The 26593-nt window shown below is 45.5% G+C and overlaps 1 protein-coding gene across 29 annotated transcripts in view; it reads left to right on the plus strand.

The window, feature by feature from the left end:
• The window catches only part of CADPS2 (calcium dependent secretion activator 2), a 522314-nt gene that overhangs the window by 447790 nt on the left and 47931 nt on the right, over positions 1-26593 (plus strand). For 23 of the 29 annotated variants that reach the window (XR_008307725.1, XR_008307727.1, XR_008307726.1 and 20 more), the window contains 2 exons: positions 5166-5249; positions 5346-5378. The exons of 3 other annotated variants lie outside the window; for them this stretch is intronic. Coding sequence is in view for 23 of the 26 variants with exons in the window: in XM_053251790.1 (XP_053107765.1) it covers positions 5166-5249; positions 5346-5378 (117 nt within the window). In the remaining 3 variants the exon portion in view is untranslated. The remainder of the gene's footprint in view (positions 1-5165; positions 5250-5345; positions 5379-26593) is intronic. 3 more of the 29 variants (XM_053251795.1, XM_053251798.1, XM_053251799.1) reach the window with 1 other exon arrangement.

The raw sequence follows: 26593 nt of genomic DNA on the forward strand, positions 1-26593 counted from the left end.
TTTATCCAAACAAAGGTTATCCCACTGGCTAGTAGAACTTACCCTCATGACTTACAAGTTACAGAAAGTACAGCCACCGAAGTCCATAAAGGCACACTCAACTAGGGCATATGGAACTTCAGTGGCTCATCTGTTAGGCATATCATCCAAGGACATCTGTAAGGCTGCAACCTGGTCCTCAGAGTTGCCCTTTGTAAAGCACTATGCCATTGACTTGGCTCTGCAGCGGAGGCAAATTTTGGGAGAGGAGTTCTTAAAAGGATGTTACAGTAACTACCTCTCCCGCCTCCTAAAGGAGCTAACTAATCATCCATTTCTAATGGATTCAACAGATCATGACCCAGATAAACAGGTTGCTCACCTGTAACTGATGATCTGGTAGTGATCTGTTGACATCCATTAGACCCTCCCAAACCTCCCCTCTGCTGTAGTGTACAAGTCTACATCATAGAAATCACCTGCGACTACAAAGATGATTGCCTACTCCAGTGGTCGTCCAGGAACTGAAGTACTAGCTCTTCCTCCCGCCTTAAATAGCCACGTGGTCAAAAGGGGCAGGGTGCAAGTGCCGAAAAGGGCTGTGGTAGTCCACACCAATAGGCTTCAGCGCAGGTATAGAACCCATTTCTAATGCATGCCAACGGATCACTACCAGATCATCAGTTACAGATAAGCAACCTGTTTTTCTGGCCACCAGGCATCCCTCAATGCAGTGTGTGACACACTGGGAATTCCCTCATCAGAGGGGTGGTCTATGCACCCATCTCTTTATGCAGCCCAAGGAACCACATGATAGCTGGGTAACCATGTGGGAGCACCCTTAACTTTGACTAAAAGCCAGGTTTGTTAAGGGGGTTAGTCAGGTGGGTAGTGGAGCGATCCACGTGGATCCCGCCACTTCTCACAACCAGCCTAACCCTGCTTGGGGCGGCCCAGGTAGGGTTAGGCTGGTCTTGAAAACAGCCTCATGCCTGGCTCTCTGTAAGGTCTGGCAGTTTTTTATATGTTCATTTTTTTTAAAGGATTTTACACATTTACTCCGTGCCTGAGCTGTGCATTGGTATATTATTAGCAAACCAGAAAACTGGTATCATAACTGGAGTAAAACCCCTTTCTTATATCCAAACAGAGCAAAGATCACCTCTTGTTTCTCTGTGTAGCGATCCAAGTACTGTATATATTTCAGATAATATTGAAACAAATTATGTACAGATGATATGGTAAAAAAAAAAAGGGGCAGGTTAAGGATGTGATGAGTTCACTGCTGTCACTCCTTTAAGCCATTAGGAGTCTGGATTGTTGCAAGGTGAGACTCTCAGAGCCTTACAGAGAACAAAGAATATGACACTGTTATGACACTGTTAGAGTGGCCATTAACAGCATGCCAGATAGAATTTTGTCCTGTCCTCTCACTCATAAAATGCTGCTCATGTATTCCAGGGGAGAGCTTCTAGATGTCAAGCAATTATTCTTTAAAACACTTGTTAGGCTCGTCATCAGCCTATTCACATATAAGCATGCTTGGGGTGGTATGACAGCTAATAACACTACAATGTGGAGTGTGTGTGTGTGTGTGTGTGTGTGTGTGGTTTTGTATTTTCCAGATGATAAGGTTTTTGGTTTGCTTTGTGCCACTTATGACATGACTTCCAGAATTAGAATGATTTGAGAATTTGTGTTGTTGGATTGTTTTTGGAAAACCTCTTTAAACTAATTGTATGCAGAATCTCATTAGTTGCCCACAAAGGTGGCTTTCAAGTCCTTGGATTTTGAGTGATGCAGTAGTGAAGCACAATATGCTTCCTTCACAGTATTAACTTTATTGTGCCCTATAGCTGAGGGCCAAATAAGCCGTTACACTGAAGACTAAAAAGTCTCCGAACTTTTTTCTTTTTAAAATTTTTTTATTTTTTTAAAGGCAGCTGAAGGAGGCTGCTAATCTGAACCAAAGAAGGGCTGCTTAACCCTTTCCCTTCTGGTAGTTTTTCACTTAAAATATTTTCTTTTTCTCCAGAAGTAGAAAAGCAGCTGGGGGAGGAGAGGAGAGGGTGGTTTTGAGCAGAAAATCTGCTGAAATGGATTGAGCAGAGCCATTCTTTTTAAAAATACAACTACATACAAAGGCAGCCCAACGTAGATGCAGTAGTCAAGTCTGGATGTTACCAGCATATGTACCATAGTTTTAAGGTCATTTATATCCAGAAATGGACGCAGCTGGCAATTCAGCCAAAGCTGATAAAAAGCATTCCTGGCCACTGCCTCAACCTGAGAAATCAGGGAGTGGTTTGGGACCAGAAGTACTCCCAGACTACGTACCTTCTCTTTCTGGGGAGTTCAACCGTGTCCAGAACCACCTAAACCACTTCCTAAGTCTTGACCTCCCACAATGAATACCTCCGTCGTGCTTGGAGTCATCCTCAGTTTGTTCTCCCTCATCCAGCCCATTACTGCCTCTAGGCAGGCATTTAGGGAAGTTAGGCCATTTCCTGATGAATTTGACATGGAAAAAATAGATTTGGATGTCATTAGCATACTGATAACACCCTGCACCAGATCCTCTAATGATCTCTCCCAGCGGGTTCATGTAGATGTTAAAAAGCATTGGAGACAGTATGGAGCCTTGCAGGACTTGCTCTTGTTTTGAAGAGCAACAGTCTCCAAGCGACACCATCTGGAACCTACCCAAGAGGTAGGAATGGAACCACTGCAGAGTTGTGCCTCCCACTCCCAACCCCTTTAGGCACCCGAGAAGGATCCCATGGTTGATGATATCGAAAGCCACCAAGAGATCCAAAAGGATCAAAAGTCACACTCCCCCATCAATTCCTAATTGGAGATCATCCAATAGGCCGACCAAGGCTGTCTCAACCCCATAACCTGCCTGAAAGCCAGTTTGAAATGGGTCCAGATAATCTGCTTCCCCCAGGACAGCCTGGAGTTGAGACACCACCACCCGTTTGATCACCTTGCCCAACAAGGAGAAGTTGGAGACAGGCCTATAATTGCCCAATTCTTAGGGTTCCAATGCAGGCCTCTTCAAGAGTGTTCTAATAATTGTCTCCTTGAGACAAGGAGGCATCCTGCCCTCCCTCACAGAAGCATTAATGATCTTAACAAGGCCCTCTAATAACATTGCTACTAGATCATATAAGCCATGTTGGGCAAGGGTTGAGAGAACAGGTGATGAGGTGCAGTGTCCCAAGTATCTTGTCCACATCCTTGGGAGTCACAAACTGAAATCGATCCAATTTAGGCACACAAGAGGAGCTGCTGGACACCTCCACAATAGACTCTGAGGTAACTGTAGAGTCTAGTTCAGCCCGAATATGAGAGATTTTTGTCTGTAAAAAAAACTCATTAAAAATGTCATGACAGAGGAGGGGCATGTACTAGCTGCCTCACAACCCTAGACACTCCTCTGGACATGAGCTTGCAGAAGCAATGTAGGCAGAAAAGAACTGTTTCTTTGCTGCGTGCATTGCCAGAGCATAGATCTTCAAATGCACTCTGTGTTGTAATTGGTCGGATTCGAGCCGAGTCTTTCTCCACTTGTGCTTGAGCCATCTACCTTGCCACTTCAGTCCCCATAGCTCTTCTGTATATCAAGGGGCTAATTTAGAAGCGGGTCGGAGAGGGCACTTAGGAGCAATCATGTCTATTGCCCTAGTGAGTTCATTATTCCAAGTCTGAACCAGGGCATCAACAGAATCACTGGCAGAACCAACCTTAAAACCTTCTAAGGCTTCTTGGAATCTTATAGGATCCAATAGCCTTTTTGGGCAGACCATCCTAATAGGTCCTTCACCCCTGTGGAGGAGGGTTGAGTCTGTGAGTCCAACCTGAACCAGATGGTGGTCAGTCCATGACAATGGGGAGGTCACGGGAGTCACCAACCACGGAACGCCTTCCTGATCAGAGCAAAAAACTAATTGCTAGTGTGACCAGCAATGTGTGTTGGTCCCAAGACCACTTGGGATAGGCCCATAGTTGTCATGGCCACTATGAACTCCTGAGCCGATCCTGACAAGTTGGTTCCAAAGTGAACATTAAAGTCCCCCAGAACTACTAGTCTGGGAGACTCCATCTGCTCCACAACCAAGTTAGCCAGCTCAGTTAGGGACTCTGTTGGGCAATGGGGTGAACAGTGTACCAACAGAAATCCCAGTCTATCCTTGGTCTCCAGATAGAGGTGGAGACCATTCAATATAGGCCAATTCCCTGACAGGAACCCTGGTGAGGGAGATAGTAGTCTTTTTTGCTTTTCATTGTAAAAGCAAACAAAAGTTTGCTCACATCTCTTGTATCTACTTTGCCTCAGATGTATTGTGCAAGTTGCTGTCACCAGTTGTCTACTGTGCCAAATAAAATGTATTATTTCCCATAGTGCTAATTTGAACATGATGTTGAACATGAATCATTATTGTGCTGCATAAACCCAGAATAAATAAGCAGTCAGCAGCACAGTGTTAAATTATGATTGAGTGGAATATCATCAAAGACCTCAGGGAATTTTATATTTTAGGATGTATATATCCTGAAGATGCGCCCAAGGAAATGCAGACATAAGTCCTAGATTCTAGCAAAAATAAAGCTACAGTGAGAAAATGAGGGTTTGTTGTCTGTTTGGTGCTGCTGCAGTAGTAGTTCAGTTGAACACTAACTTAAAGCTGCCTTAACTAAATAAATGATTCTGGATACTAAAACCAGCTTAGCTAATTTCACCTTGAAAAATTCACCACCTTTAACATAAGAAAAATACATGCTAGGTTCCATCTTTTAAGTCCTAATACTGTCATTTTAATGACATTTTTTAGTAATAGTATTGTGGTTGACTATTAATTTGTGTCCTTCAGCAACATGAATTTGTATTTCTTTTATACAAATACATCTTATTTATTTATTGTTTCTCTGTGTAAACCACCCTGAGCCATTTTTAGAAGGCGGTATAGAAATCGAATTATTTATTATTTATTTATTAATTGCTAGATAGATCAACTATTTTTTTATTTCATTAGATCTGATAGGGGACATGCTAATGTACAGTGCTTGTTTGCACAGTACCAGCCACAGGAGAAAATATTCTCCTCAGTTGTAAGAGTCGTTGGTTTACAACCCCTCTGTGCCTTGGCCCTTTACTAATATTTACAATGTGCCTCTTAATGTAGTTTGTTGCAGTGTTGGAAGGTGTTCTGTCTAAATTATCAAGGTATGATGAAGGCACATTCTTCTCATCAATACTCTCATTCACTGTAAGTACCTCAGCTTTTTAACAGTTGATTATTATTGTCCGCTTAGCTAAAGGTGGCCAGTTACAGTATTTGTTTCTTACTTTTACATGTTTAAAGGTGAAAGCCGCTGCAAAGTATGTTGATGTTCCTGTAAGTATGATTTTTTTCCAGAAAAGTATTGATTTTGCAGATTTGTTGCTTTTCACAATGTGTACTTCTTTCATGTGTTATCATTGCGCTTTCCTTTAGAGGTTCATTATGGCTTTATACAAAGTATTTAAACAGATACGTTTTGCCCCTAGAGGGTATTTCATTTCCCTCAAGCAAGAGCAACAGCAAAGCTTAGAAAGGTTATTCTCAGTGCACTTTTTCAGTTGTGGAGGAGTGAGGATTGCAGCCTAGGAACGGTTTCATGGGGGACATTTTGTCATTTGGGTATATTGTTCCAAGGCTTAGCTCATTTGGTTTTCTCAAATAAGAAAGTGGATGCTCTTAGTATGTTATCCTCAGAATTCTATTCTGCTGCATCCATTAAGCACTCTGACTCATCAGTTTACTCAGGCTTGATGTGAATTTATTTCACTGCAAACATCAAGATATAGAGCTATCTTGTTCCATGCAATCATTTACTTTCAGACTTTAGTCACTATGTCTCTCTTTCCTCTTTTAAGAAAATCACAAACTTGTCTGCTTTTATCCCTGCCTAAGGCAGCTGTGCTGGGGACGCTCGTCTGGGAGTATGCCCTGCTGAACACAGTGGGACTTACCTCCAAGGAAACCTATATAGAATTGGGCGATAATAATAATTCATTCTCTCTCTCTCTCTCTCTCTCTCTGTGCGCGGGTTCTTGGGGGCAGCGCCGTCGCAGCAGGAAGCTGCAAGCGACGGCGGAGAGCAGGTAAGGACCTGCTCTCCTCTTTTTTTAAAGACTCTGCTCACCACTCCCCTCCCCGTGGCACCAAACCTGTGCACGAACCTCAGTTCATGCACATCTCTAACTGTAATGTACACAGGTGTTATAGTTTACTAGAAGTGTTATTTGTTGCATATATACCACTGAGCTACTAACTATAATTTAGCTGTTATCAACTATAAGCAAAGCATAGTTGAATAACAATATCTTTCTGGATATAAAAAGCTAACCATGCAGTATGTAGAATAAGACACCAACAAATCAAGCCAGAAACTTCAAATAATTCTCACTTTCATTACTGGAGATAAATTAACAGCATTGTGTGCCGACTATCAGCTTTTAAAAGAAAGCATGATGATGTATAGTTTTGCTTACTTTACCTCAAGTGATTTTCTTGATACAAGATGATGGCTTCAAATAACCTGTAACTCATTGCAAACCTTAAAGGTCTTGGGTTATTTGAAACAAGTAGGTTATAATAAGCCAAGTTTGGTGGGTTCTGCTGGCATGACCAATCTCAGCTTATTTTAACCTAGATAGGTTAAAATATCTAGGGGGACGGGAGGAGGGAGTGTGTATTTCCAAGGCTTAGGGACATAGCACAGAGGCCGACTCCATCCGAACCAGCCCTCTTTGTAACATCTTTGCACAACATCCTTCTGCATTACAACTTGTGGCAGATAGGTTTGGGGGTCTTCCATTGTGCTTTAAATTATTTAAATGCACCACTTTCAGCTGCTGATCTTTTTAAGCAGTTTGACATGATTTGTTAAAGCCAGTGGCAGATTTAAGGAGAGGCAATGTGGGCACTTCCCTACAGTGGCCAAATTTTGCCATCCCTCTCTGGAGTTGAGGGGAAAGTTTCCCCTTTTACTTTAAAATGTCGCTGCATGGTGGGATTGGGTGGCAGCAGCTGCAGCGGGAAGGGTGGTGGTGGGCCGAGGTGAACCGCGCCCCCCCCCCTTTACCTTTAAAAGCAATGCCACTGCATGGCAGGGCAATGAGAGTGAGCTCCTTCCAACTCCCCTCCTCCCTCCCACTCACACCCCCATCTACAGTCTGTTATGGGCCTTTCTCCGAGACAGGTCCAAAACAGGCTCCAGACGGGGGTGTGCAGTGGGAGGGAGGAGAGGAGCTGGAAGGAGCTCACTCTCACTGCCCTGCCATGCAGCGGCATTGCTTTTAAAGGTAAAGGGGGGGGGTTCACCTCGCCCCACCACCACCCTTCCCGCTGCAGCCGCTGCCACCCCATCCCACCACACAGAGGCACTTTAAAGTAAATGGGGAAACTTTCCTCTCACCCCCCTCCCTGCAGCCGCCACACTGTGCAGCCTTTGCTCCCCCATCCCACCGTGAATCAGTGTTTTTTAGATGAAAAAAGAGGGGACTTTCCCCTTGCCACCCCTACCCTCGCTGCAGCAGTGGGGACAGCAAATCCTTGGCTACTTACAGACAGCAAAAGGCTTAATTCACCCCTGGTTAAAGCACTTCTCTAAAAAAACCCAAAAAACTTCCCAAGTTAGGTTAGAGCTCACAACTTGCAATCCTCCAAGTTAAACTCATTACAGCCTACCTAAGGGTTCAGTAACAACCTTATCTCTGTAGGGATCCATGGTCCCTCACAACTGGGTCTTCTGCGCCTGCTCAGGAGGCCCACGGAAGAATCTATAGCTCCATATAGGTGCTCTCTGTCCCTTTAAGGTGTAGTGATATTGGAGCCTACTGTAGAGCACCTCCCTCTTCAGCCGGCTGTAGAACATCTCCCTCTTCAGTTCCTTCTTGTCTGCTTCTTGTGCTGCCTCGTGAATTATCTGCTCCTGTTTTCTTGTTCTTGTGAGAAAGTGAATATTGTTATTTGGACTGTGTTCTTGGTTTTGACTTGGACTGTTTTTCTCTTTATCTAACTCTCTATGCTTTGACATGGACTGTGTTTTTGACTATTCTTCTGTCTCTCAGATTTACTGCTGTATTTGGATTGTTTGACCTTGGACTGTTTTTGACTACTATCAGGACTGTGTTTCTGGACATGGCAATTTATCTCCAATTAGGCTGACCTCGGATAGTTTTTTGGACTTGGCTATGTCTACTCCTAAAAGTTTTTAAAGGTGTGCGACCTGCAGGGACACTATGCCCTCTGATGGCCATGCTGACTGCCTCATATGTTTGGGGGATAGTCATAATACCAGTACCTGCAAGGTCTGTTTGTCATTTTTTAAAAAGACCCATTTAAGCAGGGAATTATGACTGAAGGCTTTTGTATGGAAATATTCTCCATCTGGGAATCCTGAGGATGAGCCTGCCATCACTGCTGAAATCGGCGCCGTCTGGCCTCTCGGTGCTGTCAGCATCCACCACAGCGCCAACCTCGTGTCTGCCACGTCTTCAAGTGCAGATTTTAAGAAGCCCTTGGAGAAAGGCCGTGAGCACTCCCAGAAATATAAGCATGACTGACACCACTCATCTATGGGAGAGCCACACAAGAAGCATGAGAAGCACACTTGGTCCTTGACATCAAGTTCAACGTTCTCCACTTTGCCAAAGTCACACTCAGTGCTGAGTTTGACACCTAAGTCAGCGATGTCGTCTACCACTAAGACCCCGTCGCCTTCTTCAGTGCAGCTGACCACCTCATTTTTACCTTGGCCTTCATCTTCTTCCAAGCCTCCAACGTTGGGAGCTTCAGTTCCGGCCCCCTCAGCATCGAGGGACTTCAACACTCAGGGTTTCAGCATCGACCTTCGGGCTCAAGACACTCATCCTCACCAGCATCAGTGGCTTTGGCCCCGACATCAACAGTGCCCACATCAACGGCAATGCCACAGGCACAGACACTCAGGGACATTCCTCAATGTCAGCACGCTCAGCTCCAATTCCACTGATGTCGACCCCTACTCTTCTAGCTGCAAGGTGTTCAACGTCTTCGATGCCTGTGCCTCCTGTTTCAGCATCAACCTTCGGGCTCAAGACACTCACCCTCACCAGCATCGGTGGCTTTGGCCCCAACATCAACAGCGCCCACATTGACGACAATGCCACAAGCGCAGACCTCTCTTGATGCCAAGTCAACTGCTCTTCATCTCTCACCTGTGCGTTCGGCGCCACCTTCGCCCATCGTCCTCTCCCATGGGTCGATGCCTGCCCAGTCTCCTCTCCGCCTTTTGCTATTGCAGCCTGCTATACCTTCTTTACTATCTGGCACTGGCAAACCTACTTTGACAAGAACTGGAGCGCCTACTTGGCTTTGCAAATTCAACACCCTGAGGCTCTACTTTCAAGGGTTTCCCCTTGTCCCAAGGTCTTGATACTGATGAAGCCAGCTTACCTCTGCCTATTCCCAAAACTCCTATGAGTGGCCCTTCCACCTCAATGCCAGTTTGCCCATCAGCTGTACCCTGGAAGGAACTCTTCCACTTTTTTGCCTCTCATATCCCAAGAGACCCTGTGGACTATAGCAGCACCCCAGGGGCCTCTGACCCAGTGCATTTGCAGGCAAAGAAACATTTCCATTCATGCTCCCTTGATAGCCCCCCTGCATTGCCATATGACTTCCAAGAATATAGGCTATGGAAATCAATGCATCTCTGGGAGACTCTTCCAGCACCTTTTACTCCGGATCCAGCTGAACCTTTTAAATGCTCTTTCGAGGCCCAGGACTCCATCGCCTACGCCTGTGCTGCCAGTATTTCCTGCACTTGAGCTCCCATCTGTGCCTGCACAGGTCCGGCAGCTTGTACGATATCGTCTACCTGCTCAACCTGTTACTCCTGCAGACACCGTCCCAGGACTCCGTTACCTGAGGATCCTGATACTGATGGGGAGTCTTCTTATGTGTCTGACCCTGACTCTGAGTTCTCGGAGGCTCCACTAGGCCCATCATCGGATGATAATGTGGCAAACCAACCATCTAATTCTCCAATGGAGGAGACTGAATCCTACCGGGTGAAAATACAGGAGATAGCGAGGGCTTTAGGCCTGGAGGCATCCCCTCCTGAAGATACAATCAAAGATCCTGTGTACCTGTATGGCTATCTTTCCACCACATCTGTAGCTCACCCTACTGCGTTGCCCATGCTCCTCGCCCTGTTCACTGCTTACAAAGCGGCTTGGTCTGCTCCAGTGACTTCCACTCTTCCTTGTAAAAAGATGGAGAGTCTGTTTCAGATCCTAGTGGCTTCTTGCCCGTTTCTGTTCAAACACCCGGCACCATACTCGTTGGTGGTAGACTGCGTCCTGCAAGCAAAGTCCACACAGAAACATTCAGCACTAGTGGATAAGGAGGGCTGCAATTGGACTCTATAGCAAGAAGGTTCTACTCCTCTGCTTGCCTTTCCCTTAAAGTTGCCAACTACCTGGCCTGTATGGCCAAGTATCAGCAGTCCCCCTGGGACATGTTGAAAGAGGATGCTGCTGCTGTTTCTGAGCCCTTTAAGGCCAAATTCCTATCAACATTTTCCAAGTCTGCTGATCTTAGCAGGCAGCATCTGAGTACAGCTAAACACCTGACGGAAGCGGAGTCCAAAGTGCTGGCTGGGTCCATCGCTCTCCATCACCATGCCCTTCTCAGGTCCACACCTTTGGAGTCAGGCATGAAAAATAAAACTGAAAATCTGCCGTTCAATGGCGAAGGACTATTCTCTAAAGACACTCATGAGACGATGGAGAAACTGAAAAAGTCTAGATATACCGCTAAGACTTTTGCTCAATCTCAAATCTCGTCTTTCCAGCACAGGTACTACCCTAATAACTAGCAGCGATACCAACCCCTGCCTTCCCAGGACAGGGAATTTTAGACGTGGGTCTAGAGAGTAAACTAGGTTCCCTTCCATCAGCACCAAAAGGGCCAACAAAAATTGAAGCCTCAGGACCAATGCAAGCAGTCATTTTAACGATGAAGACCTGGAAGTATCTATCCCCATTCCCTCAATCTCTGTCTGTCTCACCCCCTTGCTCCCTTCATGGCGTCAAGCGACATCAGATGCCTGAGTCTTGTGTATAGTGGCCAGTGGCTATGCTATTGAATTTGACTCTCTAGCCGCCCATGCAAGCATAAAATACACCCACTCAACTCCTATCCTTGAAGAAGAGGTTTCTTCGCTACTCCAAAAGGATGTCATAGAACCAGTTCCATATTCTTCCATGCATCCCGGCTATTATTCCAGATATTTCCAGGTTCCTAAGCATGATGGCAGGATCCATCCCATCCTGGACTTGAGGGAGTTGAACTTGTTTGTCAAAACTTCCAAGTTTTGCATGATCTCCTTTCATTCCATTCTTCCGTTGTTGTGGGAAGAGGAGTGGTTTGTGTCCCTAGACCTAAAGGACGCCTTCCTCATGTGCACAATGCTTTGGCATTGCCAGCTCCTACGTTTCTGCCTGGGCACAAGGGCGTACCAGTACAAGGTACTCCCATTTGGCCTTTGTACCGCCCTTAGAGTTTTCACTAAGTGCATGGCGGCCATCATTGCCTATCTGCATATACAGGGTGTCGCTGGTCTTGTGGTAGCAAGCATGACTTGTCCCCATAGCTAAGCAGGGTCTGCCCTGGTTGCATCTGAATGGGAGACTTGATGTGTGAGCACTACAAGATATTCCCCTCAGGGGATGAAGCTGCTCTGGGAAGAGCAGAAGGTTTCAAGTTCCCTCCCTGGCTTCTCCAAGATAGGGCTGAGAGAGATTCCTGCCTGCAACCTTGGAGAAGTTGCTGCCAGTCTGTGAAGACAATACTGAGCTAGATAGACCAATGGTCTGACTCAGTATATGGTAGTTTCCTATGTTCATATGACTGGCTGATCACGGCTAGAGAGAAGTCTACCCTATTGTTCGACCTACAACTTACCCTATCTCTCCTGGCAGATATGGGGCTCAGTGTCAATATGAAGAAATCTGTCCTGACTCTCCCCCCCACCCCCCGCCCCGTGTCATTCAGTACATCAGTGCGATCCTGGATGTCAGCCAGAAGCACGCTTACTTACCTGTAGAATGTACCTAGGCCATTTCCTTCATGGTGATTGCTTTCCAGTCTTCCCCCAAGCAACAGGCTCGGTCCATCCAACATCTGCTGGGCCTCATGGCTTCATGCACCATGACTGAGAATGCGGAGAATACAACTCTGGCTGCTGGCTGTCTTCCAGCCGAATCTAGACAGTCAAAACAAGTGGTTAGTCTTGCGAGACCTGTGCTGGTGGTCACTGCTTGATTCCCTTTTGCAAGGGGAATTTCAGGAACTGATCCCTACTATATCAGTCACTACCAATGCCTCCATGCACGGTTGGGGTGCACTGTATCCAAGTCCCTGAACAACCTTCCATTGAGCAAGTGGTGCCTGAGATTTGATATCCTACCCATGGCTATACATATTGAGGAGGATAACATTTTGGTTGACTCCCTTAGCTGGGATCTCTCCTTCTCTACCTTTCATGAGTGGGAACTGAATGACTCTGTTCTGTCGTGCCACTGCACAAAATGCAAAGTGTCTGTTCTAGGGTGGGCATCGGCCCTAACTCACTAGGGGATGCCTTCCAGCTGCAATGGAAGGACAAGCTGTATTACCTTTTCCTCCCCCACCCTTCCCACTAATGTCCAGAGTGGTGGGGAAGATACTATAAGAGTGTACTCAGTGCATCCTGGTCTGTCCCTGGTGGCCCTGGCAACCCTCGTTCCCGGCTCGGCTTCAGCTATGCAAGAACTCTTACCTTCACCTTCCACCTCAACAGGACTTCCTCATGAGAGACAGGGGTCTGGTCCTACACCATGCCCTTAAGACCCTCTTGTTATCAGTGTGGAGGCTGAATAGCAGCCTACCCTAGATACGCCCCTGGCGAGATGGGACTATATGTGCAAATGGAAGCGTTTCACATCCTATTCGTCTGCTAAGGGCTTTGACCTGCTGCAGCCTTCGATTTGCCAAATACTGCTCTACCTCACCTATCTCAAGGGTTTGGGTCTCTCCAACACCTCTCTTAAGGTCCACTTGGCTGCAATCTCAGCTTGCCACCCCGGGCTGGAACGGCAAGTCAGTTTTTGTTCACCCTGACTCTAAATGTTTTTTGAAAGGTGTTCAAAAAGGCATTTTTTGAAAGGCTGTCCCCCACACACCCGATGTGGGCACCAGTTGAGCCTTGGTCTCTCACTTATGCTGTCCACGCTTACAGAAGCTGCCTTCAAACCCCGCGTCAGCCTCCATGAAACTGCTGTGCCTAAAGACTGCCTTCCTTGTGGCCATTACGTCTGCAAGCCGTGTAAGTGATCTCACAGCTCTAAGGGCTGATTCCCCATATACTAAATTTTACCCAGACACAGTGGTCCTGCATCCAGATCCTGACTTTGAACCAAAAATTGTTTTGGCCTTTCATATCAGTCAAGGCATTGTGTTGCCTACGTTCTTCTATGACCCATCTACACCTCTTCTATGCATATCCTAGATGTCCGTAGGTGTCTTCTTTATTTCCTGGATTGCACAAAGGCATTCAGGCATTCTAACATACAAAGAAAGTACTGTAACCATTAGCACCCACCTCAACTTTACGGGAGCTAGTCACTCACCCAGTTGTGAGGGGCCATGGATCCCTACAAAGATAAACAAGTTGCTTACCTGTAACTTATGGTCTCTGTGGGGATCCATGGTCACTCACAACACCTGCCCAGCCATCCCCTCTGCTAGCTTAGCATGAACTGTTTACTTATCTGTGCTGCTGTGGCTTGTCTGCTATCTTCTCTATCTCTCAATGTTCTCAGTCCCTTCACAGCAGCCAATTCAGGAACCAAAGAGGTAGGCGCCCTACAGCCAGCTTTGTAGGCTCTGATATCACTACACCTTAAAGGGATAGAGAGTGCCTATATGGAGCTATAGATTCTTCCTCAGGCTCAGAAGACCCAGTTGTGAGTGACCATGGATCCCCCCACAAAGATCATAAGCTACAGGTAAGCAACCTGTTGATTTTGCTGCCAACCTGGGACTGCAAAAATTGAGGAATTGTTAAGCACATAGGCTACATTGGTGGGACATAGATTGCTCAGGCTATGTTGTATATTCCATGTGAATCTTAAAGTTATTAAAATCAACATATTTGGAAGACCATCCATGGTAACAAGCTTCAAGGTCAAATAGCTGAAAGCCTGAAGGCAAAGTGAAGCTCATTTGTATGGTCCCTTTTAATACACTATAATTTAACATTGAAAATCTTACTCATGCAGTTTTTCAAATAGTGTGCACTCCTTCAAAATACTACTTTCTGCTCTCATTTTTTGGTAATATTCATGAATGTATTAGTAATCAAATTTGTAGAAGATAAATAATGGCTGTCATCCGGACTAATGGTGCTCATACGAAAAAAAGGTCTGCACTTACAGTGGGTGAGGGGGTTTCTCCTATTTCCCTTTCTTCTGCAGTCCACGTTGCCTCCCAAAAATATGTCCCTGAGAGTCTTGCTCCCCTCAGGAACATATTTTCACAAGGCAAAGTTGGCTGCAGAGGAAGGGAAGATTTGCAAAAATTGTGCATCTCCATTGCACGTGCAAAAGGGCTATTGGCATGCAAAACATTAGTCTGGATGTCAGTCAAAATTATTAGCCTTTTCATTTTGTTCTAATTAAAAAGAGACTAGCTGACCCCGCACAGAGCATCTGTGCAGTTGTGTACTGAGCCTGTGACATCCCCCGCAGCTCGCTCTCCCTCCCCCCACAGCTCGCTCGCTTGCTCTCCCCCCCGCAGCTCGCTCACTTGCTCTCCCCCCGCAGCTCGCTCACTTGCTCTCCCCCCGCAGCTCGCTCACTTGCTCTCCCCCCGCAGCTCGCTCACTTGCTCTCCCCCCTCAGCTCGCTCGCTCGCTCTCCCCCCTCAGCTCGCCCGCTCGCTCTCCCCCCTCAGCTCGCCCGCTCGCTCTCCCCCTCTCAGCTCGCCCGCTCGCTCTCCCCCTCTCAGCTCGCCCGCTCGCTCTCCCCCCCGCAGCTCGCTCACTCACTCGCTCTCCCCCGCTGCTCGCTCGCTCTCCCCCGCTGCTCGCTCGCTCTCCCCCCGCTGCTCGCTCGCTCGCTCTCCCCCCGCAGCTCGCTCGCCCCCCGCAGCTCGCTCTCCCCCCGCAGCTCACTCGCTCGCGCTCCCCTCCGCAGCTCGCTCGCTCCCCTCCGCAGCTCACTTGCTCTCCCCCCGCAGCTCACTCGCTCGCTCTTCCCCCGCAGCTCACTTGCTCTCCCTCCCCCCTGCAGCTCACTTGTTCGCTCTCCCCCCCGCAGCTCGCTCACTCACTCGCTCTCCCCCCGCAGCTCGCTCGCTCGCTTCCCCCCCCGCAGCTCACTCGCTCCCCCCCTTCAGCTCGCTTGCTCGCTCTCCCTCCCCCGCAGTTCTCCCCATTGGGTGGGCCAGGGCCAGGCCATCCAGAGGCGTATCTAGGGAAAATAGCGCCTAGGGCAAGCACTGAAATTGCGCCCCAGTCCAGACAGGAATGATGGGACTTGTAGTCAACAATATCTGGAAATCCCTGTTAAAAGGAACACTGTACCCCATCTAAACATGGTTGTTGATCAAAACCTGAAAACATGAGCCATCTCTGTAAAAGACTTAGAACAACAGTCAGGAGTTATGTGAGGATTTCAAGTGTCATTTTCTCTGTCTCATCTCATTCTTTTTAAAAAACATGACTTTGTCCTAGAGGATCACCTGCCCAAATAGCCACTAGCAAAATAGGGGAAGAAGAAGGTGGCGGCGGGGGGTGGGTGTCTATAAACCAGTGAATGATTCCTGCCAGCCTTTGTCTTATGATGACTGTTGCCTCATGATGGGCTATATGTGCATTCACCACACTAGTGCTTACTTTGGCACCAGGAGGGAGGAGGATACATTAGTTTATCGTACTAGGCAGAGGAATTTGCAACAGGAGCAGACAACCAAGTTCTGCCAGGGCCAAAACCAGCCCCTGCCAGACTAAGAAATCATTGTAATTTGCCCCTTCCTGTCACAAGCAGTGTGCTGTTCTTTTATTATTGACTCTAACTCTCAGATATCCCAGTCATGGATGGAAAATTCAGGGTCAATTTACAAGAGACACATTTTCTACATGGGAGTTTCTTCTGTGCAGGTGTTGTGCAGAAACCCATATGTAGTGATCAATACATATGTATCTATTCCGCCAGGGGCATAGCAAAGTTGGAATGGGCCAAGATGAGATTTTAAAATGGGCCCCCAGCCCCTCAAAGTCCAGGGCCTCCACACACCCCAGGCCCCCAAGGATTTAAGTCTGATATTTCAAAATAAGTATGCTGCCTGGAAATATATTTCACTGGATACACACACACACACTTCACAATATATAGTGATATACATTGAATACTATATATTTGTGCTACTTTTAATGCCTAGAACACACTAGAAACACTAATTATTAAAATGGCCCCCTCGCTGCAGATTAGCAAAGGAGACTTTCAACCATGCAGGGTAAGCCTATGTTTGTTTTCTCAGAATTCTGAACAAATTCAGTAAAGTTTGATTCCAGGAGGTTTTTCACACGGGGCTTTTAAAGCCCTATAACACACATCTCCTCTGGAATGGAGGAGCTGCAATCACATGTTGGCCAGATTTACCCTGAAGTCCCTGCAAGTTATTGGGGAGCAGTTCACACATAAGAAAAATAAAATAAAATAAAAGCACAACACATACTTCACAGTTCTCACTCAGACCTTCTGGGTTGCAAAACAACTTGAACATAAGTGCATTTATGAATAAATAAATAAAATATTGTTCCAGAAATTTTTGTAATTTTCTTCCATAAAACAAGCCACTTATAGGGCTTTTTAGATAGTTTTTGTTTTTAAAACCAGCAAAGTTTCCACTCTGTTTTAAATTAAATATTCAGACTTCTCAGTCTCCCCCCCACACACCCCATATCAAATCCCTATGGCAAGTAGATCCCTATATATCGGGGGCGGGGGGACCACAAAAAGGAATTCACAGTCTACCTGGCAAAAGCTGTGCTGGATGGTCTGGGCAGAGGGTCTGCTGCTGCAGAGAACTCTGCCTGCCTTCTTCTTCCTGGCTTCCTTGGGGCCTGCCGAGTTCAGGCTTCAGGGAAGCCTACACGGAGGCCTCTCTGTAAGCCCCACCCACCCACCCACCAATCAGCTGAGAGGTGGGGAGAGAAGAGCTGCTCTGCAGTTTGCAGGCCCCGCCGGCGGCCGATCCTAGGCCTCCCAGAAGGCAAGCAGGATGGCAAGTGGCTGAGGGGCTCTGGGGCTGGGCAGGTGGGCAATGGGGTGGGGGTGGCAGGAACTGGCATGTCGCCCCCCCCAGTGGTGCCTAGGGCACGTGCCCTGGCTGCCCCACCCCAGTTCCGCCCATGAGGCCATCCCACCACCACCTCCCACCTTCTCCTCCCAGCTGGTAAGGCTTTGCCCACCATCTTCCCACCTCCTTACCACCGCCATCATTTCTCCCCACCACTGCTTCCTCTACATGGCTGGCGGGCTTCGCCCGCCGTCCACCCACCTCTTCTGGCCGGAGGGGCTTCACCTGCTCACCCTCCACCTCTGCATCCTGACCGCTGCCATTATTTCTCTCTGCTTCAATGATGGAACTCTTGCACGTTCTAGAGCATCTGCACGTTAGTACTTGATTGCTCCCCTCACCTCAGAGATCTCCCCACCCTCACCTGAGCTGCACTCCTGCTGCTCCTCCTCCATCCCGTTGCTTCCATCCTCCTCACCCTTCTTGGTCGTGGCTGCAACATTGGTGCTGCCTATTGGCCAAGCTTCAGACCCCTATCCCCAGAGACTTCCCCACTCTCACTCGAGCCCTGCTCCTGCTCCTCCCTTCAGGAGCAGCAGCAGTGGTTGACCAGATCATTCCTCGCTGCTGCCACCACCATGGCCGCTCATTCCCCTCAGGCTGCTGACAGGCTCAGGCCCGTCCCTTGCCCTTCCTTCTGTCTCTCTTTCCCCTCCCTTCTTTTTATCTTTCTTTCTCCTCCACTCGCTCTTCTCCACTCTTTCTTCCCCCCCCCCTTCATGTTTTTTCTTCCTCCCTCCCTGAGTTAACAGATTTTGTTCATTTACACAATGGCATCCTCCTTCTCCTGAAGGGGCTCTTTCCTCCCTCACGACCTGTCTTTTTGCCGACCCCTGCCTTGTATCCTTTTATATCAAGAACATCTTCCGACTAGTAACAGCTGCATTCCAACTGACCTTAACCATCACAGGCTCCTCCTCCTTATCTGCATAGGGAATCCCCACTGCCCAATCACCATGGTGCTTCTGCTCTCACAGGCTCCTTCTCCCTATCTGCATATGGAATCCCCACCGCCCAATCAGGTGCTTCTGCTTGCAAACTCTGCATATGGGATCCCCACTGCCCAATCAGGTGCTTCTGCTTGCAAACTCAGCCAATCGCCTCCTTCCTACCACGTCGCCGCGCTTGGCCCGTCTACAAAAAATAAGTATATAGATATTTATATCTCTGCAGGCCTTTTTCCATAATTCAGGAGCACCTAAATTGACCTTCTTCAACTCTGAAAAATAACTTACTGTGACTATAAGAGATTTAGCTGAACAAGTTCTCTTCACGTCTCTAGATGTTTAATAAATGATATTCAATAAATACTCCAGATATTCAATAAATGACTAGTCAACAGGTATTGACACTACTTTCATCTTTCCCTGCTGTTTAGCCATAATAAGACTTATAAAGCGTATTGTAAGTAACTTTGTTCTAACTTAAATCCTGGTCTTGGACTAGGTTCTAGCCACTATATAACCCAAGGTAAGCAATTTGTGTAACATAACCTCTGGTATGGCAACTTTCCATCTCTTTTCATTTTGCTTTCCTTCTCATGGTTTTAAATTATCTAACCAACCTAACTGTAGGCAAATATGATAATATGCTTCTGTTTTATCATTATTGCTATTTATGAAGATACTAACACTTTTAGGACACACATAATATTCCCAGTCCTTAACTTCTTGGCTCTATTTTGGTAACTGCATTGTGCCTTGGACCTTGTTGCTGGTTATAAAGATAAAGTGTGCCATCAAGTCGATTCCAGCTTCTGGTGCCCACAGAGCCATGTGGTTTTCTTTGGTGAATACAGGAGGGGTTTACCATTGCCTCCTCCCACGCAGTATGTGATGATGCCTTTCATCCTCTTCCTATATCGCTGCTGCCCGATATAGGTGTTTCCCATAGTCTGGGAAACATACCAGTGGAGATTTGAACCGGCAACCTTCTGCTTGTTAGTCAAGCATTTCCCTGCTGGGCCACTTAAGGTGACTCTGTTGCTGGTTATACAGTAGGTTAAACTTCCTTAAGAAGGTTTGTACTTCATTTGTCAATTAAATTATAAGTAGCTTTTAAGGTCTAAGATAGTTTTTAAATCTGAGATAGCATATTTGAACATTTTGTCTTTTCTTTGATAAAAAGGCAACATGACAGTTTTATAGTTTCGCCCCCTTCTGCTGAACTAAAAGGTTAATAGTGTTTTTCACATTTAAATCTGTTGCCGTGGAAAAATAAATTTTGGAGAATGGACCCTCCTACCAGTGAATGGTAAAAGATGACCCACACCTGCAGGATTAGTTGAGGCAGCAGGAAGTAAGAGCACTTGCAGCAGCATATAATTAATGAGGAATTCTCTCTCTCTCTCTCTCTCTCTCTCTCTCTCCATCCCCCCCACCCCCCGCCCACCCTTTACCTTGCCTGGCTATCTAGTGATTAACCCCAGGAAAACAAACTATGCTTTACTCCCTTGTTTTAAACTATTCTACCTTTTCTCCTGCCAGAGTATTTCATTACACGTTACTAGTGACACAGTAACTCTATTACAATACTTCATTTCCCAGGATTTTGTCTAATGCCTTTGTGTTTTCAGTTTTTTCACTGGGGGTGGGTTTACTATGACAAAAACATCTTGACTATTCACCTGAACTGATTATCATTAAATTTTTAAAAAAACAAACAGCATACCTTTTCTCCCTTAAAACAAGGCTATTTTTGCTATGTCAGCTTTGGCAATTTGTCAGCCATTTGCTACATCATTTACTTTCCACTGCCATCTAATTCAAAAAGAATAATAGAACAGAGTTTGATCCTTGTACAAGATTTGGCAAGTTAATGGCTCACCATACTGTATTTGCTGAGTGTCAGTAACAAATTGCTATATAAAACAATTAAATAACACATGTTTGGTTATTTATGTCTACCCCAGTGCTAGGTTTGCAGGTCCTAGTGCGGCTGCTTCTCATAGTTCACTTTTGAGTTTGGCAGCTTGAATAAGTCCCTTCCACTGCACTTCCTGTCTGTTGCAATACCATTATCAAGGGTTGCTACCAAAAAGTAAGGTAAGGTAAAATGTGCTGTCAATTTCAACTCCTGGCGCCCACAGAGGCCTGTGGTTTTCTTTGGTAGAATACAGGAGGAGTTTACCATTGCCTCCTCCCACACAGTGTGAGATTATGCTTTTCAGCACCTTCCTATATCGCTGCTGCCCAATAAAGTACCAGCAGGGATTCGAACCGGCAGCCTTCTCTTTATTAGTCATAACTCTAAATTCCTGAGGTGTGATGTCAGGTGAATAATTTCTTCCCCTTGCCCCATGCAGCCCTTCTAGGGGTGTACACAAAACCATATTTTCTGGTTCGGCTTGATTTTGGTCTGGTCAAGCTGGGCCTAGTTTGAGTTCTAACTGAGCCAGCTCAACCGGCTAGAAGCTATACTGGTAAAGGGGAATCGGGTGAGGATTCCCTTTTACCAGTACATGGGCAGGGGGCTTTCTTAAGTATAAAAGGGGTGGGAGGGGAGTAAATATGTATGAATTGAGAGGGGATGGTGTTAACCCACAATACCACCGGCCTCCCCCTGGGTAGCCCGGACCACCACTGGCCAGTTCTCTCCTTCTCTGGCCCAGTTTGGGCCTCTGCACAAGCACAGAGGCCCAAAGTGTGTGTGTGTATGTGTGTGTGTGTGTGTGTGTGTGTGTGTGTGTGTGTGAGAGAGAGAGAGAGAGAGAGAGAGAGAGAGAGAGAGAGAGAGAGAGAGAGGAGATATATCTTACAATCTGAATAACTATCATCCTATCTCCAATCTTCCTTTTCTTGGTAAGATTTTGGAGAAGGTGGTTTGTGCTCAATTGATGAGAGTCCTGGAGGAAACTGATTTTCTGGACCCTTGCCAGTCGGGTTTCAGGCTGCAGCACAGCACTAAAACAGCATTGGTCACCCTTTTAGATGACCTTTATTGTAATCTTGATGTAGGAAGCGGACCTCTCTTGGTTCTTCTTGATCTCTCAGTGGCTTTCGATACCATCGACCATGCTATCCTTTTGGAACGCCTAGGTGAGCTGGGCCTTGGAGGCACTGTTCTTCAGTGGTTCCGGTCCTATTTCACTGAGCAATTCCAGTCGGTGTCGATTGGGGATGCATGTTCTGCACCCTGGCTCCTTTCTTGTGGGGTTCCACAGGGCTTGGTCCTTGCTCCCATCCTCTTTAACATCTACATGAAGCTGCTGGGCCTGGTCATCCATCAGTTTGGGATAGGTTTTCAGCAACATGCTGATGATACTCTGCATTATATCTCTACCCCTGGCCAAACAGGTGATGCCGTTTATGTGCTGGCTCAGTGCCTAGAGGCTGTCAGGACCTGGATGGGATGAGTGAGGTGCTCCAAAAAGATCTTTCCAAACTGGGAGAATGTGTGACAAACTGGCAAATGCAGTTCAATGTGATGCTTATTGGGGCAATAAACCCCAACTTCAACGCTGATGGGATCTGAGTTGTTGGTGATTGACCTGATCATGGTGGACACTCATTGAAAGTGTCAACTCAGTGCACAGCAACTGTGAAAAAGGCAAAGTCCATGCTAGGGATCATTAGGAAGGGAACTGAAAATAAAACAGCTAGTGTTATAATGCTCTTATACAAATCAATGGTACAGCCACATTTGGAGTGCTGTGTTCAGTTTCAGTTCATATATATATATATATATATACACACACATACCAGAACTGTATCCAGATAAGACGGAGGTACTCGTGGTGCGGGGGTCGAAACTCGGGAGATGAATTTAATCTGCTGGTTCTGGATGGGGTCACACTTCCCTGGAAGGAACAGGTACACAGTCTGGGGGTGCTTCTGGATCCAAGTCTCTCCCTGGTGTCCCAGCTTGAGGCGGTAGCCAGAAGTGCCTTCCATCATCTTCTGCTGATATTCCAGCTATGAGTCTTTAAAGATGCATCTGTTCACCCAGGCTTTTAATTAAATATTGTTTTAATAGTTTTAACACTGCTTTAAAATATTATTTTAAAATTTTTACATTGTTGCAGTGTTTTAAATTTTTCTGTCATCATTTTGTTTTAACTAATGTTTTAACTTTTTCTGTTTTTGCTTTGTTGTAAACCACCCGGAGATGCATGGTTTGGGTGGTATAAAAATACATTTTTAATAATGATGATGATGATGCCTAGGAAGAGTGCCTCTCCCATCAACAATATGGTGAGACGTAACTTTAATAAATCTATACCAGATTGGTCGTTGCCCGGGTCAACAAGGACCGCGCCAGGTGCTGGTGTCCCTGGACATCTGGTGGCAAGTGGGCAACAGGATTCAGGATCTTCAGTTGAGCAACCAGGGCTGGAGACTGCAAGGTTATGTCTGGATAAAACAAACCAGTCAATAACACCTGTCTGACTGTGTAAATAATAATAATTATAATAATAACAACAACAACAACAACCCCCAGTGAGGCACTACCTTGGCGTGGTTGTGGGGCTTGTGTGCTCTGAGGAAGGTGAGAGCTATGCCAGAGGTCCAACCATACTGGACAGGTCTCACCAGAGGAGCCAGACAAAGAATGCCTCTCCCATCAACAATATGGTGAGATGTAACTTTAATAAATCTATACCGGATCGGTTGTCGCCCGGGTCAACAAGGACCGCGCCAGGTGCTATAGTCCCTGGACATCTGGTGGCAAGTGAGCAACAGGACTCGGGATCCTCAGTTGAGCAACCAGGGCTGAAGACAGCAAAGTTACTGGAAGAAACATCACTTAACCGAAAAAAAATATACGAAAAATGCCAACAAGGAAATAATGATCTGCTATTACAAATCTAGTCCAACTAGAAGAGGTTATTTAAAAAGAATGTACCAAATTTGGAAAAAGAAGCATCCAGATACAGAAATAAAAGAATAAAGGATAGCAGACCAGAGAAGGTACATAAAAAGAAATAAAGTATTCACAGGAGTTGAGCTGGAAGAACTGCAAAGAGCAACACAGGCTCAAGATATGGAAGAAGAATTACCACCAATTGAAGAAGTTGCTCAGGCGTAGGTGGAGGAGGTGTTGGAAATCGAGGATGCCACTGTTACTGAACTGTTTCAAAATCAAAACCAGGCAACCACGCCTTCACCTCAAAAATCCAAATGCCGTTTAACAGAAAAGCAACAAGAACTAAAGCAAAAAATAACTGAGCACATGAACCAAACAACCACCAGGGTTCGACTTCCAGCTCTAAAAACAGTTGCCAAAAAACAACTCGCTCAGGCATTAAAAGATGTCAATGCTGCACTTGCAGAGATAACAACCAAGAATTTGCAAGAAACAAACCAACTAATGTACAGTGCAGCAACAATAACAACACAAGAGCTCGGATATAAGATCAGTGGACCTGTAAAAAAAGAAAGCAGTACATCACATAAATGGAAGATTTGATTAGAAAATAAAATCTCAAGGCTTAGATCAGATGCTAGTAAATTGAAAGATATGAAAGACAAGAAACTGAAGAATGAAAACACCAAACAGTATCTGATCCAAAAATACCACCTCAATTCAAGGAAAATTAGAGAAGTCCTGGAAATAATAAAGCAGCAAATAACAGCAGTGTCAAAGAAGATTAGCAGGTATGAAGCCAGAATTACACAACACAGGCAGTATCTCCAATTCCAGTCGAATCAGAGACGTTTCTACCAAAGCATAGAAGGAGAAACTGCAAGAAACCTAGAAACACCAAATAAAGAAGAAACAGTGCAATTCTGGGGGAAATTATGGGACAATCCAATAGATTATAATAAAAAAGCAGGCTGGATGAAAGAGGTCAAAAAATGTAACCAACAAATGCAAGATCTAATAATAACACCAGAATTAATAAGTGAAAGAGGAAAGAAAATTAAAATTGGACTGCGCCAGGCAACGATGAACTGCATGGCTTTTGGCTTAAACACCTAACAAGCCTTCATAAACAACTATCAAAACAGTTCAATCACATTTTGCAAGGAGGTGATATTGAACAATGGCTAACAACTGAGAAAACTCATCTCATAATGAAAGACCCAGCAAAAGGTGCAGTTCCAAGTAATTATAGACCGATAACTTGCCTGCCAACCATGTTCAAATTATTAACTGGAATAATAGCAGATGAAGTCATGGAGCACTTATTAACTAACAAACAGCTTCCAGTTGAACAGAAAGGAAATTGCCCGAACACCATAGGCACAAAAGACCAGCTGCTGAGAGTAACTGGCCCTATCCACCCCCAGCACAGTACTTCCAGTGACTGTTGCTGGTGTGTGTCTTATGTTTCTTTTTAGAATGTGAGCCCTTTGGGGACAGGGTTCCATCTTATTTGTTTGTTATTTCTCTTTGTAAATCGCCCTGAGCCATTTTTGGAAGGGCGGTATAGAAATCAAAATAATAATAATAATAATAATAATGCAACACTTTTTAACTAACAAACAGCTTCCAGTTGAACAGAAAGGAAATTGCCCGAACACCAGAGGCACAAAAAACCAGCTGCTGATTGACAAAATGATTTTAGAAAACTGCAAGAGAAGAAGAACAAATCTAAGTGTTGCATGGATTGACTACAAGAAAGCCTTCGATTCATTGCCTCACACATGGATACTAAAATGTTTAGAAACAACTGGTGTCAGCAAAAATATTCAGATATTTATTTAAAAAGGAATGAGCATGTGGAGTACACAGTTAACAATCAATGGCGAGGCACTTGGACAGGTTAGCATTAGAAGAGGCATTTTCCAAGGGGACTCACTATCCCCTCTATTGTTTGTAATCGCCATGACCCCACTTTCACGAATACTAAACAAAACAGGCCTCGGATACCAAACATCTAAAACATCCAGTAAAATCAACCATCTGCTGTACATGGACGATCTGAAGTTGTATGGAAAGTCCCAGGCAGAAATCGAATCACTGCTAAACACTGTCTATATATTCAGTAGCGATATAGCAATGGAGTTTGGACTAGACAAGTGTGCTGCATTAATAAGGAACAGAGGGAAAATAACAAAAACAGAAGGAATAGAACTGCCCAATGGAAGCAACATCAAGAACCTGGAAGAGAAAGAACCTTACAAATACTTGGGCATTCTCCAGGCTGATAACATCGCACACACTGAAGTTAAAAGAAAAATTGGAAGTGAATACATCAGGAGAGTCAGAAAAATCCTCAAGTCCAAACTCAATGGCGGGAACATCATACAAGCCATAAACACCTGGGCTATACCTGTTATTAGATACACTGCAGGAAAAAGAGACTGGACCCAGGCAGAGCTAGAGACGCTAAATCGTAAGACCAGGAAAATCATGACCATCAATCATGCTCTGCACCCCCGCAGTGATGTAGATAGGCTCTACCTCCCTCGCAGCTCAGGTGGAAGAGGAATGCTGCAAGTCCATCAAACAGTAGAGGAGGAGAAAAGAAGCCTTGAAGAATATATAAAGGACAGTGAAGAAGATGCACTTCAAATGGTCAAGAACGCGAAACTATTCAACACCAATGAAACAAAACAGGCCTACAAGAAAGAACAAGTCAAGAACCGAGCAGAAAAATGGAGAAATAAGCCCCTGCATGGTCAATATTTACACAATATAAGTGGAAAATCAGACATCACCAAGACCTGGCAATGGCTTAAGAATGGCAACTTGAAGAAAGAAACAGAGGGTTTAATACTGGCTGCACAAGAACAGGCACTAAGAACAAATGCAATCAGAGCAAAAGTAGAAAAATCCACAACAAACAGCAAGTGCTGCCTTTGTAAAGAAGCAGATGAAACAGTGGACCACCTGATCAGCTGTTGTAAGAAGATCGCACAGACTGACTACAAACAAAGCATGACAAGGTAGCAGGGATGATACACTGGAACATCTGCAAAAAATACAAGCTACCTGTAGCCAAGAATTGGTGGGACCATAAAATTGAAAAAGTGGTAGAAAATGAAGATGTAAAAATATTATGGGACTTCCGACTACAAACAGACAAACATCTGCCACACAATACACCAGATATCACTGTAGTCGAGAAGAAAGAAAAACAAGTCAAAATAATCGACATAGCAATACCAGGGGATAGCAGAATAGAAGAAAAAGAAATAGAAAAAATCACCAAATAAAAAGATCTACAAATTGAAATTGAAAGGCTGTGGCAGAAGAAGACCAAAATAATCCCAGTGGTAATTGGTGCC

The sequence above is a fragment of the Hemicordylus capensis genome, chromosome 5, assembly GCF_027244095.1.
Source record: "Hemicordylus capensis ecotype Gifberg chromosome 5, rHemCap1.1.pri, whole genome shotgun sequence".
NCBI lineage: Eukaryota > Metazoa > Chordata > Lepidosauria > Squamata > Cordylidae > Hemicordylus > Hemicordylus capensis.